General features: G+C 41.3%; 2 protein-coding genes across 11 annotated transcripts in view; both read right to left on the bottom strand.

Moving 5' to 3' along the window:
- Positions 1–1,114, bottom strand: part of mical3a (microtubule associated monooxygenase, calponin and LIM domain containing 3a) — a 93,400-nt gene extending 92,286 nt beyond the window's left edge. For both annotated transcript variants that reach the window (XM_061676825.1, XM_061676827.1), the window contains exon 1: positions 1,005–1,114. The gene's annotated coding sequence lies outside the window, so the exon portion shown is untranslated. The remainder of the gene's footprint in view (positions 1–1,004) is intronic.
- A 2,577-nt stretch (positions 1,115–3,691) lies between these two features.
- si:ch211-1e14.1 (UPF0606 protein KIAA1549) overlaps positions 3,692–18,817 on the bottom strand; it is a 29,557-nt gene continuing 14,431 nt past the window's right edge. The window contains exons 9-23 of one of the 9 annotated variants that reach the window (XM_061676813.1): positions 18,401–18,578; positions 17,029–17,213; positions 16,177–16,332; positions 15,779–16,000; positions 14,862–15,085; positions 12,048–12,157; positions 10,261–10,275; positions 9,790–9,989; positions 9,476–9,699; positions 9,236–9,380; positions 8,771–9,094; positions 7,640–7,692; positions 6,150–6,298; positions 5,218–5,372; positions 3,692–4,849 (exon numbers count right to left, since the gene is read on the bottom strand). In XM_061676813.1, the coding sequence (XP_061532797.1) occupies positions 4,664–4,849; positions 5,218–5,372; positions 6,150–6,298; positions 7,640–7,692; positions 8,771–9,094; positions 9,236–9,380; positions 9,476–9,699; positions 9,790–9,989; positions 10,261–10,275; positions 12,048–12,157; positions 14,862–15,085; positions 15,779–16,000; positions 16,177–16,332; positions 17,029–17,213; positions 18,401–18,578 (2,526 nt within the window). In that variant the 3' untranslated portion in view covers positions 3,692–4,663. Of the gene's footprint in view, positions 4,850–5,061; positions 5,373–6,149; positions 6,299–7,639; positions 7,693–8,770; positions 9,095–9,235; positions 9,381–9,475; positions 9,700–9,789; positions 9,990–10,260; positions 10,276–12,047; positions 12,158–14,861; positions 15,086–15,778; positions 16,001–16,176; positions 16,333–17,028; positions 17,214–18,400; positions 18,579–18,817 lie in introns of all 9 variants that reach the window. The other 8 variants (XM_061676814.1, XM_061676817.1, XM_061676815.1 and 5 more) reach the window with 8 other exon arrangements.

The following is an 18,817-nucleotide window of genomic DNA, read 5'->3' as shown; positions in this document are numbered from 1 at the left end:
TCACATGCAGCGCATCAGTCGTCCACTATTTTCTATAATAGCCTATCCTGGACAGAGTCGCAGGGAGCTACAGAAAGGCCCGTCACAGCTGATTTTAGGCAAAATTAGGCAGGTATCCCCCTTGACGGGTCACCAGTCAACAACAGGGAACATTGACAGAAAGGCAACTATTCACTCTCAGAATCACACCGTCACTGAGATAGAACTAAACCCACATTGCCTCCACAAAGGTAAGGCGAGTGAACTACTTCAAACATCAGTGAGTAGCACAGTAGCTAGACATGAAAATATATTCAAATAAAATCACACACATGCCGATGGAAGGTGTTCAAAACACAGTTTTGGATCAGAATGGTCAGATGAGTCGAGGACAAGTTGTTGTAATGTTTCTCAATGAAGTGACATCGGCAGCTTTGTGCCTGGCGTGCATATTACAATGCTTTCCGTCTATTTTGCAGGTCGACGTGAACAAGGATCGTTTTGACAATGTTGTATTTAGTACTTGAAATTTCAAAACCGAAGGAAAAAAATGCTTGACACGTCTACTAAGGTCGCTATTGTGAACTGTCTAAAAATTCCCTTCGGTCACCCACATTGTACATTTGTTGTGAATACAGTTGACAGGCCACGCCTCTCCTCCTCTCGACTGGCTGCTCAAGCCATCAGTGATATTTATCGACAAACCTTTCAAAATGTGTGCAAATATACAGTATATACCGTGTATCATTATTTTTTTCAGGGTGTATTAAACATTTATGCAGTGCAAGGAAAAAGAAAACCTCTGGCTAGCATAACAGAATGAGAGGAGTGTCGGAATGTGCTTTCCCAGAGCATCTTCTCCAGTTCACCATCGGACGGTAGCTGGCCCACAGCTGGATACCGCCGCGTGCGGCCTAAGATGCCGCAGTGGCTCAGTTGATCACAATCGTTCCCTGTAGCATTTATAAACTCCCGAGATCAGTAACCGACACACACAGATACAAACACAGTGAATCTGTACTTACAGTGCTGAATAGTTGTCTTTCTGTTGACAAAAGCAAGAGCTGCTGAACTCTCTGCAGCCCTTCACACTATGTAAATTCTTTCCTCCCTCCCCCGAGCTTCCTCCGCCAAGGTCAGTGCTTTTTTGACTCCTCCTTCCCACAGTGGACAACCGCTACCATCTTGGTCCTCCACCCTATCCACTCCCCTTATTGGCCAGCCACCCAGGCAGCACATAAAGACCATCATGATCCAGATTAACTCCTAGGTGTGCTCTTGTTGTTCTCCAGTAAAAGAGGTCTGGAGACCACAGACAGGATTAAACACGGAGTCAGGGGGTGCTTAATTCGACCCACCAAAAAGAGTCCAAAAAAAATCATCCATCGACGAGCACAAATGCATATGATTACTGAGAAGAATGTTTCGAATTTAAAGAGTTGTAATTCAAAAGAGGGTGCCAATAATTTGTGTTATTTATATTTACCACACAACACAAGGGGAGATGATTTGTAGAATGTATGAAGCCGTCAGGGAAACAGTAATCCCTCATGGCTGGGCCCAGTCTGACACAGTGTCGAGAGGAGGGTTAAATAGCTTAGAAAAGAAGAGAAGCCAGACAGGCAGTCACAGATGCAAAGTTATGATTGGACATAATATGATTTTTTTTTTAAAAAACAAAAACAGAATTGTGGTTAATTTCCACTATGGAATCAGTGAGGAGCGTTAAAGTCTTGGTCTAATGGATGCCGAGTTGTTCGCGGCGTGCCCTCCTGTAGGGTGGAGTTGGTTGGGATTTGCAGTGTTTAGCTACAGCACTCAGTGGCTTTATAGATCCTCTAATGGGATTACTGGGAAGAAGCGTCTGATGGAATGAGATAGCACTTGATACACGTAAAGGGCATGCACCACAACGACAGAAAGACGAGCTGACACATATGCCGCCTACTAAATCAATATTTTTGTATGTACATTTATTTTATATGGTCTTTTTTTCATACATATCAACATATAACCTTTGGCATAGTACCATACACTTAGCCAAGCAAATGATCCCAAATTGACCAACTGTAGTGTCCTTGACTATTGTTACATCATCATAAGAAAAGAGAGAGAGAGAGAGAGAAAAAAAAAAAAAAAAAATGAAGGAGCAGTCCCTCTTCTTGGGATTTGCTCCCCCAGTGTGGCAATTACTGGTAATTGCAGCAACTGGCAGTCATATGACGCCATGCTTTTTTTTTTTTTTTTTTTTTTTTTAAGATTTACACACTAATCTAAAATTCATTTTCGAATCAAATCTTGGGGGTCAAATCTGAACTGGAAGAGCCTCAGTGGACATGCACTTTGCAGCACCTGTATTTCATCAAATGTCAAACTAGAAAAAAAAAAAAGATACTCGGACTATTTGAATCGGTCAAACATCAAAAATTTCAAATTTAACCCAACCATTATTTATGGGTTGTGATGTGCCAAAAAAAAGTAGCCTAATATTGTACTCAAGTAAGAGAGTGCTGTTACTTTAGAATAGCATTAATCAAGTAAAGTCAAAAGTAGTCCTCCAGATAATTACTTGAGTATGAGTAAGAAAGTACTCATTGAAAAAAACTACTCAAATACTGAGTAACTAGTGAGTAACTTTTGATTTATTATTATTATTTTTTAATCACAGCATGGACGTCAAATAAAATAAAACTTGTACAACTCAACTGATTTATTTTTGTATCTTTTTGAGAGGGGAGGTAAAAATAAATCAAATTCAACTGAAATAAACTTGAATGTGATTGAGTTGGCCAGGTCACCATTGCAAAAGAGATGTCCTGTTTTAACTGGTCTTTTACCTGTTTAAATAAAGTTGAAACAAAATTAACAAAAAAAAAATCTGGTTGCACAAGGATGCACTCCCTCTTATAACGGGCGTGTGGCTCTGTTCAGAAGTAACAGATCACATTCAAACTCATGTTCAATCCGAGTCCACACACACACACACACACACACACACACACACACACACACACACACACACACACATGCCACCATTTCAATTTTTAAGTCAAGAAAAAAACAACACACACCCGTGCATAGGGCCTGACATAAGCATTATTTGCTTTATCCACTAAAATGACTGACTGAAGAAGCTCACCAGACTTATTGATAAAGTGTGAGCGTGTGTGTGATTGAGAGAGAACAAGATGCATCTTTGACAGTTACCTGCGACCATGTTGCCATGTGCACAGCAAAAACATCTGCGACTTACAGCAAGGTGTTTTCTCAAGTTAGAAATGGGCTGAACTAGCCAAGTTTGGGCAGTGACAAAACTATGCTGCATGTTAAAGTTGTTGTTTTTCGGAGTCTGTAAACACGAGTTGCGTGTGGCTGTCGCGACTCACTTTGATTGGCCCGCAAAGCCCAATAGGAGACTTTGTGTGCGGCCATGTGACTTCCTTGTTAGGTGAACGCGATTCAAACGTCACAGTAGCAATCACGGTGGATTGGAGCAACGGCACTCGATACGAAATTTGAAAACAAAAGTCTAAAAATAGATGGCGCATGCAATTTTTGATGAAGAAAAGTAGCGAACGTCATGTACATTATTGTAAAGGAATTATTGTAAACTTCTCGCCCGAAGTTAGCTGGGATAGGCTCCAGCACGCCCGCGCGACCCTAGTGAGGATAAGCGGCACAGAAAATGGATGGATGATTGTACAATAAAAAGTTGTGTTCTTTTGCTTTATTTAAATAAAACATAACTTCAGGTCCCACATCACCTTGACATAAAAGGGAAATAAACCAGAATTAGTGGTGCATGTAACACAAGGCAAGGTCAATTTAAAAAAAACAACAAAAGAAATCCTAAAAAAAACCAAAATATAAATCCAGTACCCTGTGTTAAAAAGGCATTTAAAAAAATCAAATACTGCATAAAATAGAGATGGCGATGTAGGAAACCCATTACTGGTCGGTGTATCCTTCATCACCCTCGATCCACCTCTATTTTCTTGTTCCTTTCTTTTATTTTTAATCCACTAGACCTGAGCGTTACCAAGTAGTCTGAATGCAGTGGAGCAAAATACGGCCAAGCGCTGATTACATACAATATGACACGTTTGCCAAGTAGCAACATGTCTTTCCTTCCTTGTGATCTACATTTGACAAAGGATGAATTGAAGGCATTTCAAAGCTTTACATCTCTAAACATTATTCATAAAATGTACAAAACTTGAAGGACTTGAATGAAAACAGTCCAAAAGTAACAACTTTGACTAACTCTTTGCTAGGTAAGCTAAGAAGTAGGTAGCATCATGGGTTGATCGTCCGCACTGTACACTCCTTTTGTGTCTGGACTGATTCGCTGGCTGTGAACTACGACTTTACTATGGAGCCAGATGAATGTCACCAAAGTGTCAAGGCAAAGCATGGCTCAGATGAGATGAATTTGAACAGTTTCTTTAAACAATGTGCGCATGACAACCATCACACTAAATAACTAAATCTCGAAAAGGTCTGAGTCCTGGTTCTCATATACTGTTCTTCATGTTTGTCCAACAGTGACAAACTGGAGGTTATTTCATTCACAAAACTTTAGCCACCTTAATATTGACGTCTAGCGGGACTATCTCTCTGCTTTGCTTCTTGGGGGGCTTCCACGGGAAGCATGGTCCCATTAGCAGGTGGGGCCGGAGCCACCTCAGCTGTGGTAACCCTGTTTCTGCGACAAACGTAAAAGTTCCTCACGGATGGCCTTGATCAAGGAGGCGGAGGACTGGGTGGGAGGGGTCGTATCCAGCGAGAGTGGGGCTGACCGGTAGCCTGCCCCAGCGTCCAGGTGGGTGGGAGGAGCTGACGGCTCCCTTAGCACACTTCTGGCCATCTGCTAGAAAGAGGAGAAGTGATCAGGAATGGAAGTGTCGGATACAAAACTGGACTGGCGTTTAGCTGCTTTGTCATACAATGAATACAGTAATGTCATGACTACAGTTCGCTAGTCACAAATTCACACATTTTTTTTTTCTCCCTTAATAATAAATACCTTCATTTAAAATCTGCATTTTGCATTTACATGTGTTGTTTTTGACCAATACTTACATTTATTTGACGATGGGAAACATTTAAGCGTGACAAACATGGAAACAAATAAGAAATCAGGAGGGGGGCAGGGGGGGCAAACACTTTTTACACACCACTGTCGGCGCTGTGTACAGATATAAACGATAAGAGTGTTATTTATGTTGTAGCACTCACTGCGCTGTTATCTGGTAGTGCTCTACAGTAACTGTCCTCGTGGTAGTTGTTCCAGCTGATGCCTCCGTTGTGTCCTGGATATCCCCTGACCCCGGCAGGAAAACCATTCATTCGGCTCGCCAGGCCCACCTGTGTTAGATGATGAAGTTGGACGCCTACACGCACACACACAACAAAGCTTTACTTACGACATGACGTCAGTCTTCTGTCACCCATTTAATGTTGTTCTAACTCTGTTGTGTGTCTTAAGTTACAGCCTCACTCCAACTCCTTTCATAATTTAAGAGAGGCTCAGTCTTTCAAGTGGACTTGGCTCATGGGCCGATAGTGTCTGGCATATTGTGTGTCCGTGTTTAAGTGCAACACAGTGACGCTTATCCAAAGTTGGGAGAAACTGGTTGTGTTGGGTGTTTGTAAAAAGTAATCCGCCGCAATGTAAATCACAAGAAGGAGAATAGTTTCAGTGTAGTTACCATATAAGCTAACAGTTAACCGAGCTGCTTCTATCTCTTCTTCCAATACTAGTACACTTTCTTCTTCTTTGTATTTTATAGCAGTCTCGATAGATGCCCTGTGGCACTATGCGTGCTCGCGCAGGTCAGTTTTGGTACAACAGCAGCTGAGTTGAAGGAAGACCCTCGCAAATGTTGGTGACGATATCTTGATACGTGTGGTGTGCCGTGTTGGTCAATTTGAGTATACCACGCACTACAAGAAACATGCCAAGTTTGTCAACATTTTAAGAAACTGTTGAGATGTTAAAAATTGCGTGTAATTGTATCAGTCCACGGGGTGAATAGGCCTCATTTTCTTGGGGTCATATAAAAATGTTGGACTTATTCATTCATTCATCCTCCGTTCCGCTTATCCTCACGACAATGAATGTAAATATCATTGAATCAGAGCAATGCAAGAAGGATTTTCAGCTGCACCTGTAGCACCCCCTACTGGCCGCGGCCGAGCCGAGGTAGGCAGCGCCTCAGCGTAGAGACCTCTGCTGGAGTAAAGGTCGTCGAGCCGGAGCTGCTCTTCGGGCCCTGCTGCCTCTCCTGGGGGAAGGTAGCTCAAACCACGATCCTGCCTGGAGAACATGCAGAATGTCGCTTTTTCTTTACACTTTAAAGGAATCCAGCCTCGAAACCTCAAGTCATGGAATCGAACAGGGATTTTGTTCCAGTAAGTATGTGACGTTTTGTCTAACGCACATCATGACAATTTCTTAAAGGTTCCATATTTGACCAAACAAACATTTTCTAGTACTTGGGATGTAATATTGGCTCTTTGGTGCCTCAGTAACGATGTGAAATATGAATTCAAATCATCCTGAGTTCCAGACGTTTTTCTGCGGAGGCCTGAAATCAGGTCGTTCAAATTTCTCGAGCTTATCTACATTACACGCGAAGATCTCCGCCTACCTCTTGAGCCAGCGGTGCCAACATAATAAACACAAATGGGTCTTCTACACAGGGGCAACCAATCAGAGGAAAGGGTGTGGTCTTAGCCAAATATGGACAAAGTGGATACAGAACTGGGTCAAACAGAAGTAGCCGTCCTTTTCAAAACCGCAGACACACACCCCTGAGACTTATTCGCTGGAAGTGGGGCCACTCACTCATTGCGATAAATAACTTATGACTATGCGAATTTCTTGGGTATCCCCTCACTCACACTCTGGTCCTGTAGACATTTATAATTTACATAGCCACTCCCAGCACACTTCAGTTGTACAGCCTGGTTCATGACCCTTGTCTTGCATGCTTCCCCTCCTGTCCTTGCCTCACAGGGTGTAGCACTACTGCCCCATACAACACTCGTATCTAATGTGTCATTGTTCTAGGTATAGAATGATTAACTTTCCTCATCTTGTTTACAGTTAGTGCTTTGTATTTTGTCGTCTACTTTTCTCACTCCCCTCTAGAAACCTTGTTCTGTTCAACCGATCGACTTCGATTCTTAATAATTATCCATTAGGATACTAAGAAACCACAGTGGCAGCTTAAAAAGTCCGGCATAAAATGTATACAGATCCTCCTTTCCCCTTGAGCTAAGAGCGAAACAGGACAAAAACAAAAAACAAAAACAAAAAAAAAAACGTATTTATCTCAAGTGGCTCTGGCCCCATGCTCTATTTTCGAGGAAAAGAACATACTGTGTGTGAAAATGTGTTATGTGTTCACATGCTAGAGTGCCTAAGTGTTTTTGGGCATATCTCAGAGACGCATACCTGTTCCATTAAACTAATAAAATAAAAACGACCCCTTTAATTATTCAAAGGTCCGACTTACTGGATGGTGGAGGAAGCAAGGCAAAGTGGTGGCTATGATTTAGCACTGATTAATAAAAAATGCTTTTGTTGTGGACAGATGGGAATGAAGATCCACTTGTGACTAAATACATAAATTCCATTGAAGGCTTTACTAACCTTGATGTTAAGCCTTGAACCAGAGGAGGAGACACACTCAGGTCACTGAATCTCTGAAGGGAACAAAGAAAATGGATTCAGTAATGACAGACAACATTAAAGGATACATTTCTTCTTGCAAAGCTTGTGTTAAAAATGCTGCTGCTTCTTCTTAGCATAGATAAGCAGTACCTGATGTTCAGAATGACTGATGTTAGCGCCTTGCCTCTTATAAAAGATGGAGTTTAGTATCTAACGTCGAGTACAGGCTATTGAAGTTTCAAATTACAATAAACCAAAAGGTATATCGTAAAGATTGCCCCCCTCTAATTTCTTCTCCAGTCTCATTACCTCGTATGCTGGTGATGACACTATGCAAGGAAATGAATACAGGTACGTGTCAATACATTTGAATCTTGAGGAAGTTCAATTAAAACAGTGATCAATTCAAATACAGTATTATGCTAAATACGGAAGAATCACTACACACTACACAGAGTGAATTACTTTATGTTTTGATTTTTTCATCATTATAGCATACAACTAACCAAAACCCCAAATTAACCATCTCAAGAAATGTTACATACAACTTTAAAATTAGATATGAATTGGCCTTTTATAAAGTATTTTTCAATTTTTTTAATGAATCTATATACAATGAGTTTTGCTTTTTGACGTAAACTACTGAAATAAATTCAATTTTCAACAATATCCTTATTTATTGAGATAACCCTGTACTAGCCAAGGTACAAACAATTCAGCAGTGACAATGGAAACCTTTCTCGACACATGGTCAACAAGTATCCAATAAGTATCACCTGTGATTATTTACACAACAGGCATCTGGGCCTACGATGACAAGCAGCTAAAGATCATCAAGCATATGCAGTGAACATTCATGAGGAGCCTTCGCGTTCAAGAGAACTGACAGCGTTGTATAGCGGGGCCAACACATGGTCTTCTGGAATTAACTGATTAGCTTGCAAAGATTAACCTTTGAAACTACTGTGTAGGCTTCATGCTGGGAATGAACTGAAGAAAAAAAATGAAAGGGAAAGAATGGTGAATTCTCGTTTTCTTATTTCAAGGCACAAAAATGACTAAAGTTGGCATGTGATGTTTTGGTCTACTTCATTACATTTAGCTACTTACACCAGTGTAAGGGCCAAGACCTTGATAGGAGGGGCCCCAAGGTCTGGGGCCACGGCCTGGAGGACTGGAGTCAGAAGCATTGAAATTGACCCCTGGCAGAGTCACCCCAGCTGAACTGCCCTGGGAAGTGGGCGACACAAGGGCAAAGGCGTCATCTAGCAGCGAATGCATCTGCTGCCGTGCCTCTTCGATGGAGGGCTGTGGAGGTAGGTAGGGTTGTGGGGGCGGGGCATGTCCAGGAGGTGAGGAAGCGGGACCGAGGAAGACTTCATCCGTGCGGGATGGGCTTCTGTGCGTTAACCCTGGGGCTTGGTCAGGGTCCGACTATGAAGACAAGAAAAATGTCTAAGCCACTTGTTCACCAAGTACTTCTGTTAATTCTGGACTGACTTAAGGCTCCAGTGAAATGCCGTGATAGTCTTTACACAGACATTTTAATGAGCAAGCCTCTCAAAATATACTTACAACATAGGCTACATTGTTAACCCCGGGACATTTTCTATAAACAGCATCAGCGTCTTCAGTGATGAGGTGATCTTTGTCTGCATCTGTCATTGCGCCATTTGAGAGCTCCTTCATCCTCTGCTTGGGAGAGCGCCTCCCTCGAGCACTGGAAACAAAATCAAATGTTATCCAATTGTATACAAAAATGTATTAAAAAAACACTTTTCTTGAACTAAAAAAAAACAACAACATGAACCGAACCCGTTTTGGGGTTCCTTGAAGATGGAGGGAATCTGTGCATTTCGATCCAAGATCTTCTCTATCTGCATCTGCGCTTTATGGTAAATGTGATCCTGGTCTTTGACGTCCACAACGTCTATGTCATCCATTGTAGGGAAGTCATAGTGGCCCTTCCGCTTGGCACGCAGGCGGATCTTGTTTCGATGATGCTCGGTCTCCGATTTCTGCCTCATTTCTACTTGGATCTGATGAGAAGAAACACCAAGTAGGAAGGAGGTGTGACCTTTGGATTTATCAAGCTACAAATGTAAATATGGGGACAGAGAGAGGCGAACCTCCTTGTTTATTTTGCTGGTTTCAGGCAATTTGCCAGTGTGGCTGTTCAGGGGTGGGACCGTCATGGGCTGCATGGCAATAAGCTGCACTTTGTTGGGGAGTCTTCGGCTTACATCTGTGGCCCGCGACATCCGATCAACGTGTTCAAATATGGAAGCGGAGGACATCTGTTCATTGAGACCATTTGTAGGAGGAGGACCTGTAGAGATGGAAATCATTTTAACAGTTTGTAGTTCATCAGTTTAAAGGACCAGGTTGAGTCAAACCAGGTTACAGTATCGAGTAGGAGGGAGGATTAGGGCCACTCCAAAACATTGACCGCTTTGTTTGACTGTAACATTTATTTTGTGCGACTGATAGTTGGGCAGACAGTGATGGATGATGAGAACAAGCAAAGCACAAAAGTAACACAGAAACAAACTAAACAATGGGGGAGCCACCGAGGAGATGGAAAGAAGAGAAAGTCTTACCAATTCTATTTTTGCCTGCACCGCAATAGAAAGGAAAGACAGTTTTATTGGAAGTGATCAGTCCTTGCCAAACTTGATAAACCGAGAATCTACTGCAGGTAGGCCATTAAGATGTGGTCAGCTAGATCAGTGATTCAGAACTCTGTGAACTCAGAACCCCTCCTAGCAGTGAAATATTTAAGGTCGCTTATCTGGAAGGTAACGTCATGGGGTGTAAGGGTGCGAAGTATTTGTATTTGGTACACCTCTGTGCCATACTGAGTTCCCACCGGCTCGAACCACACAGCTACTCCGTAAACAAAAACGGTGCAGCTCGGCCTCTAGCTACAGATCCCCTGGCTAGCGATATCCGTTGGAGCTAGCACAGTGCAAATGCAACTTCAAGTGGCGTTGAAACAGCCTCTCACATACTAATCCAGACTGTTAAAATGTACTCTTACCGTTACTGTTGCGCTTATCTGCACACTTAATTTCCTAACTATTGATGTTGCACTTTCCTAAAAAGAAGACATCAGTGCCAAGATATGAGAAAATTGGTGGCTGCATTTCATGCAGTTGTGATATTTACTATACTCATTTTTGTACACGCAGTTGTTATGTCATCCAGTTTGTTAATAAGGTGACATGAAATGCACTTTGGACATGTGCACCTGTTTAATTACTGTATGTTTAAAAATATGACATACATATTGTTTCAAAGGCTATTTTTGAACAATACATGTTCTTTATTTTTTTGAACTTCTCTAAAAGTGGTCTTGACTTAGCGACAATAGGAAAGCGCCCGTTTAAGGTTGGAAACAGTTGTGCTCGAAACCACTGATCTCGGTCACGTGTCAAAGTCAAGGGAAACTTAGAAGTAGCATGACAAAGAGGCACATTGTGTCCATGGATGATAACAGCTTTTCCTCAGGTCGTTATGAGTTCATTTAGTACGAATGACAAAAGCTTCTTTTTTACACTTCAAAAAAATGCTTCCTCAACATTGTAGTACGTGCATCTCATATACAATGTACTCAGGCAAAGATTTCACAGTAAACAAACAGAGGTCATTCCTGTGTGGGTGAGTCAGGCAGGCGGCAGCGTGCTGCATGTAGTCAGTGTGCCTGAACGCTTCTGGCTCCAGTGCGTCTCAGAGTGGCACTGCAACCTTCAATCTGTTGACATGCCGTCAGAATAACGTCCGCTTGTTGTTATCCTTCTTTTGCTGTTTTGCGCATGTTTTGGAAACAAAATACTTTCATGTTGCTTTCTGGTGCTCCCTGTAATCCTGTAATTTTACAGCCTGCTCTTGTGCAAATTTAGATGTGCAAAGATGTTGCCCGAAAAGTATTGTACTTCACTGACAACAGTGCCTAACAAAAAGCTTCTTTTTTATTTATTTTTTTTTTTTTTTTTAACAACAGATCTTGTGATAATCCTACTACATACTGTACACTGATCACAATCCACATTTAAAATCATGGTGGTTAGGTTTTCAGAGTGGTTATGTTATCCGCTCTGTTTTTGTAGTGTATTTCAGGACTCACATTTAGGTGGACACGTGTATAGCGGTTGACTTTTAGCACAGTGATCGTGTTGCTAGAAAGTTTTATGTAACATTTTTTGCACTATTTTTTAGGTATTTCCAACTAAATTCTCTTGAGATAAACAGAATATTAAATCATCTCATTATTCACATATCAGTCTGGTCCATTCTTTTCAGTGTTTGTCTTCCCGTCCCCCTCTTTTGCTGCAGTCTGAGTGTTGCCAGGGCAACTTGCCATTTAAAACATTGATGGGGGCCTTACGCGTCTGCTTGCTGTCACTGGGTGTGGCCTGAGCTCTCAGGCTCTCCTCAGCTGACTCGCGCCCACTGGAGCGGTCACTCACCATGGAATCACCGTCTGACGGCGAGATCCTAAGCACAAAACACACACTTAAATGAATAATTGATGCCTGAGGATGGGCTTGCGTGCTGGAATACCATACATAATCAAAAATAGCACTTCTCTTTAGTGGTCAAAGCTTTTGGGAGCGAGGCTCCTAAGATATAATATTGTGGTTCAAAGCTTGTTGATAGAATAATGAAATTTCTAATTTATTCATGCTGGCTAGATCTATTATGTATCTAACCATGTTTGGACAAACAGATGGCGAGGTAAACAAAAAATAATAATTATTCTGTGAAAGAGAACCAGGCAAAAAAAAATAGAAAGTAAAAAATAAAACATTTGCCTAAAAGTCTTGTATATAAATTATTAATCAGCGACTCTGTCAAAGCTTTGTGTCTGGCTGACAGAGGACACTGTCTGTCTTTAATAATTTGATTGGCTTGAGGTTTAAAAGTACAAAACGACAACAAAACATACACACTACCAACAGTAATGTACAACCCCAATTCCGATGAAGTTGGAAGGTTGTGTTAAACATAAATAAAACCAGAATACCATGATTTGCAAATCATGTTCAACCTATATTTAATTGAATACACTACAAAGACAAGATATCTAATGTTCAAACTGATCAACTTGATTGTTTTTAGCAAATGATCATTAACTTAGAATTTGATGGTTGGAACACGTTCCAAAAAAGCTGGGACAGGTGGCAAAAAAGACTGAGAAAGTTGAGGAATGCTCATGAGACACCTGTTTGGAACATCCCACGGGTGAACAGTGTAATTGGGAACAGGTGGGCTCCATGATTGGGTAGAAAAGGAGCTTCACTGAATTGCCCAGTCATTCACAGGCAAAGATAGGGCGAGGTTCACCTCTTTGTGAACAAGTGCGTGAGAAAATAGTCGAACAGTTTAAGGACAATGTTCCTCAACGTACAATTGCAAGGAATTTAGGGATTTCATCATCTACGGTCCATAATATCATCAAAATGTTCCGAGAATCTGGAGAAATCACTGCATGTAAGCGGCAAGGCGGAAAACCAACATTGAATGCCCGTGACCTTCGATCCCTCAGGTGGCACTGAATCAAAAACCGACATCAATGTGTAAAGGCTCAGGAACACTTCAGAAATCCAATGTCAGTAAATACAGTTCGGCGCTACATCCGTAAGTGCAACTTGAAACTCTACTATGCAAAGCAAAAGCCATTTATCAACAACACCCAGGGCCCAAGCTCATCTAAGATGGACTGATGCAAAGTGGAAAAGTGTTCTGTGGTCCGACAAGTCCACATTTCAAATTGTTTTTGGAAATTGTGGACGTCGTGTCCTCCGGGCCAAAGAGGAAAAGAACCATCCGGACTGTTCTGGACGCAAAGTTCAAAAGCCAGCATCTGTGATGGTATGGGGCTGTGTTACTGCCAATGGCATGGGTAACTTACACATCTGTGAAGGCACCATTAATGCTGAAAGGTACATACAGGTTTTGGAGAAACATATGCTGCCACCCAAGGAACGTCTTTTTCATGGACGCCCCTGCTTATTGCAGCAAGACAATGCCAAACCACATTCTGCACGTGTTACAACAGCGTGGCTTCGTAGTAAAAGAGTGCGGGTACTAGACTGGCCTGCCTGCAGTCCAGACCTGTCTCCCATTGAAAATGTGTGGCGCATTATGAAGCGTAAAATACGACAACGGAGACCCCGGACTGTTGAACGGCTGAAGCTGTACATCAAGCAAGAATGGGAAAGAATTCCACCTACAAAGCTTCAACAATTAGTGTCCTCAGTTCCCAAAGGTTTATTGAATGTTGTTAAAAGAAAAGGTGATGTAACACAGTGGTAAACATGACCCCGTCCCAGCTTTTTTGGAACGTGTTGCAGCCATAAAATTCCAAGTTAATGATTATTTGCTCAAAGCAATAAAGTTGATCAGTTTGAACATTAAATATCCTGTCTTTGTAGTGTATTCAATTAACTAAAGGGTGAACATGATTTGCAAATCGTCCCAACTTCATTAGAATTGCGGTTGTATATATTAGTCAGTAATGTGGTGAGAACAACATTGCAGAGCCTATTTATGTTAACATTTTAACAGGATGCAAAGGCAGTAGTACATGAACACTTTAAAGGGAAACTGGCCAAATTAACATGTATGCTTGATTGGTAGCAATTAGTTAGTTTAGCTGGGAAAAGCCCCTAAAATATGAAAAATACGCCACTATATTGACTTATTTCACATTTATAGCAAAATCTTTGAGCAACAGGGCACATCCGTGATGCCCCTTAATTAATAATCCTTCAATATAAAATAGACAACAGTAACACTCACTGAAGGTATATAAAGTACAAATGTGAAAGTAACATGCAAGGAGTGCCGATTGTCCAGCATGTACCGTTTTTTTGTTGTTGTTTTGTTGTTGTTGCTTAATTTACAACCCATATCAGAAAATGTCCAACTTTGAAAGGAAAGTAGGTTCAAGTTTATATCATGATGCATTTATTTATTTCGCTTTATGCAACCTTTAAAATCATAATATTGAACTTATGGGAGAGAAGTTCATTGTTATGTTGATACCAAGGTTTTTTTTTTCTCCTTTTGGTTTCTTAAAACCTTGAACAGGAAAAACTAAACCCACAGAGAGACTGTTTGAAAGTTTATGTAATGTTGATTATATTGACGTTAGTGATAAAAACGCCTCCCTCCTTGCACTACCAGGAGCACTGACCTTTCTCGTCTTCGAAAGCTACGGGATGCCTTGGTGGAGGAGGCAGAGTTTTTGGATATGGGGGTGGGGATATCACCATTCTGGGAAGGACTGAGGCCTTCCTTATCTGAGATGGGCAGAGGCCCCGCTGGGATAGATTCCTGGACCACCACAACATCATCTTTATTCTGCTGGCCAAGATGCAGCTTAGCAAAGTCGAAGCCTTTCACACTGGGAGCCTGTAACTGAAACAGATACATTCACCAAGCATCATCTATTTTTACCGTAAGGTGAACGTTTCCTCAACAGCAGCGTTACAAGATTCTGGTATGGCATGCTTGCCTAAAATAAAGATTGTATTTGATGATCAAATCTTCAAATCAAGCTATACTGGGACATGATGTTTGCATGGTAGTTGTGATGCATGTGTGCCACTTTATGAAAGTGGGGCCAATTAAATGCAACGCTCCCATTCATTGTCTAAAATGTATACATTCCTCTCTTGGTCACAAAATGCCTGATGTTTGTCTTCTAACCCGTATGGAACCACTGACCTAAAGAGAGGCGGACTGTATATCTGTGCAGTGTGCCGTGCCATACAACTCATTGGAGCCTTTGAAGAAGCCATCCCAAATGCACATGGCAGGAAAATAGACCCCCTTTATTCTACCCCACACAGGAGCACAATGAAAGGATTCAGGAGGCTAATAAACTGGTAATCTGCCACACATAAATGACTATTTTTAGCCACAACAAACACAAACGCACATCTATAAATCTACTTGCTCAACACAGTTATTGTACACCCTTGCAAATCTTAAAAAAAAAAAAAACAACTACTGACTGACATGACACAATGTTCAAAGAGGACAACGCACAGTCCTAATGTCCAGTGAAGCCACAAACACATCAATCTGTCTGGCAACTAAAGCCTGTACCTCCTGCTTGTCTCGCCTCCCGTTTGGGAACACTGTTATTTTCTCTTTTTTCTTCATCTCCTCTTTTCTCTTTTGCGTTGCCTTTTTTTCTTGTGCATTTTTCTCTTCTGCTTTGTAGGGTTTCTTGACAAACGTCTTTATTTCTTCTTCTTCTTCCTCATCCCCTTCTTCCACTTCCTCCTCACTGCTTGTACTGGGTTTGCTCTTTGGAGTAAGCGTTCCCTGAGCAGAAGCAATGGTCGACAGGATAGATTCTTTCCGTGTGTAACAACGCAGTCTTTTTAATAGTAAAAAAAAAAACATTACTTGTGTCAACATATACTATAACAAAAACACTAGAGAGGGCAAGCACACACTCATTCTGAAAACACTACTTTGCACTACATACTATTCTATACCTTTCTGCTTTTAACATTGATTTCCTCCTCCTCATTCTCTTCATACTCCCCATCTTCCTCTTCATATCTCCATTCTTCTTCTTCTTCTTCACTAAACTCAATACCCCTCTCATGTTGAGGTAGTCCCTTGTGAACGGGGGTCTGTGAGGTAGCAGACTGTGAGCAGAAGGGTGAGTGGTATTATGTGACAGATTATGAAGTTAAATTACTTTCCTTTGTACATTAAACAAAGTACATCCAGCTTGGAAACGACGAGAGAGCATTTACTGGTAGAAGAGGAACAAAGCTGGACAAAAACACATCAAACATTGCCTTGTAAAACAAGAAACCCAAAATTACATTGAAGTACCCTTTAATGACTTCGCGACTTCCCTGAAGAAGGAGCAGCTGAGAAACAATATTGTTCTCTGGTGCTGTTTTAGAACCCATGCTACATGCTATGCTATGTTTTTCTTGGGAGAAAAAAAATGGCATGGTCATCCAGCAATCATCTATTCCGATTGTCCTGCTCTGGGCTGCAGGAAGGTGGAGGCTATCCAAACAAATAGTCACACTCGAATTCACACCATCACTGAGTGGCAAGGAACTACACACATGTTGCCAGCGCGGAAATCAAGCGAGTGGACCATTTAACTGCCAGTGACGCCCATCCCAATATTACACATCCAACCAATCCAGCTCATGGAATTTCATACAATCCTTGCTGAAACGATGAAATATTTACAACCATAATCTCGCTTTTTGACTCTAATAATACAAGAAGACGTTTTGGAGGTGGGGATTCTGTGACAACCTGCAAAATATTAAAATGTGTAAATAAACCCTGATTCCAACAGAGCTTCGCGGTATCACCTTCTGTCTCTGCTGGATGGAGGTCATGGCATCTGGTTGGAAGTCCAGCTTGTCTGTCCGACACAATTTCCAGTAGAGGATGGCAATGATGATAATGACCACCAGGAGAGGAATCACCACTCCGATGATGATCCACATGTTGGGGTTCTCAGTGTCAGAAGGTGACGATGGCACCTTCTCTACAGCTGAAGTGCAACAGAGAGGAATTGCACGTCGATCAATATTAAGCATTTGTTTCTATTGCCCTTAGGTTATGCCACACACAAGGTGGGGATGCAGTATATCTTTGGAGAGTTGCTTCTTGTCTCAGAGTTGTAATTTTAACAACACACACTTTCATTCCTTGAAATGAAATCTTGCATCATCCCTTGGTTAAGTTACTGCAATTAAGTAAAAATGGCCACAAGGGCCTCTCATTAGCCTTGTCTTCAGATTCAGGCTGTTCGTACATTGCATGCAAGGGAGGATAATTAGCTAACATGAAGGATCCCATGGAGCTAGAGGTTGGTGTCCTTATGCCTGATACACACGTGGACAAAATCATTGGTATTTCAGTCAAAAAAGAAAACGCTATAATCGTCACAGATATAAATGGCAAGGGTAATAATACAGTTACGTTAAAATACTTTGAAATTCACTGAAAACCAGGCATTGTTTTTGTGGTACAGAATAATAATAATAATAATAATAATAATAATAATAATAATAAATAATCATGCAAATGGCTTGGACCAAAAAAATTAAAAAATAAACTCCATATTTTTTGCACAACCTTTTGATGACTGCAATTAAACATTTTCTGTAACTTTGAATGAGACTTCTGCACCTGCCGACACTATTTGTGTTCAATAATTTTGTTCTGAGCCATTGTTGGTATTTTTTAGCTGTATGTTTTGGGTCTTTATCTTGTTGGATGGCCCGTGACCTGCAGCTGAGACCAAGCTTTCAGACACTGGTCAGCACATTTCACTCAAGAATTGAGATTTCATTGTGTCCTGCACAGATTCAGAAACCGTGTGCTGGATGCAGCAAAAAAGCCCCAGAACATAACAGAGCCTCCTCCATGTTTCACAGTAGGTACAGTACTCTTTGGCAGTCTCCGAGAAGCTTTGTGGCTTTTTAATATGTTTTGGTAAATTCCAGTCTCTTCAGTTTTAAGTAATTTCAGTTACCATGGAGAGGGTTTATCTTTTTTTAATGGAAAGGCACTAACAATTTAGTCCACGTGTTTCTTTAAAACAATGATAAATGAGACACTGAATAATTGTATGCAGGTAAACAAACAACTTAGCTTAAAAAAATAGAGCTTTAAGTTAAATTACCGGCATCAAGAACAACCATATCAGTGAACTGCTACACTAAAGATACTCACGTTGTGCTAAAACGCCCTCAACACGATACCCCAAGATGATGGCGGCCTTTTGGACATCCAAGCTGTTGAGTATGTTGGCCATTTCAACAGCAGGGACCCTCTGGCCATCAGGGCGCTCCACAAAATACACAACTTCCAAAGGATGGTCCACACCCATAGGCCGGTTCATGCTCACAACCTATGAATTGACATAATCAAGAGGAGTTCACTTTGACAGTCAGCTAACTTTGCGAATGGTGCGAGGTACACCCTGGGTGGATCACCAGTCAATAACAATCACATTCACACCTAAGGACAATTTCAAGTTGACAATTAACTTGGATGAGTCCACACAGACCAAGAAAATGCAAACTCCACCAAAAGACTTCAGCATCTGAATTGAACCCAAGACCTTTATGCAAAACTTCTTATCCCAAT

This window comes from Phycodurus eques, chromosome 5, assembly GCF_024500275.1.
Source record: "Phycodurus eques isolate BA_2022a chromosome 5, UOR_Pequ_1.1, whole genome shotgun sequence".
Lineage (NCBI taxonomy): Eukaryota > Metazoa > Chordata > Actinopteri > Syngnathiformes > Syngnathidae > Phycodurus > Phycodurus eques.
This window is presented reverse-complemented; position numbering and strand designations above follow the sequence as displayed.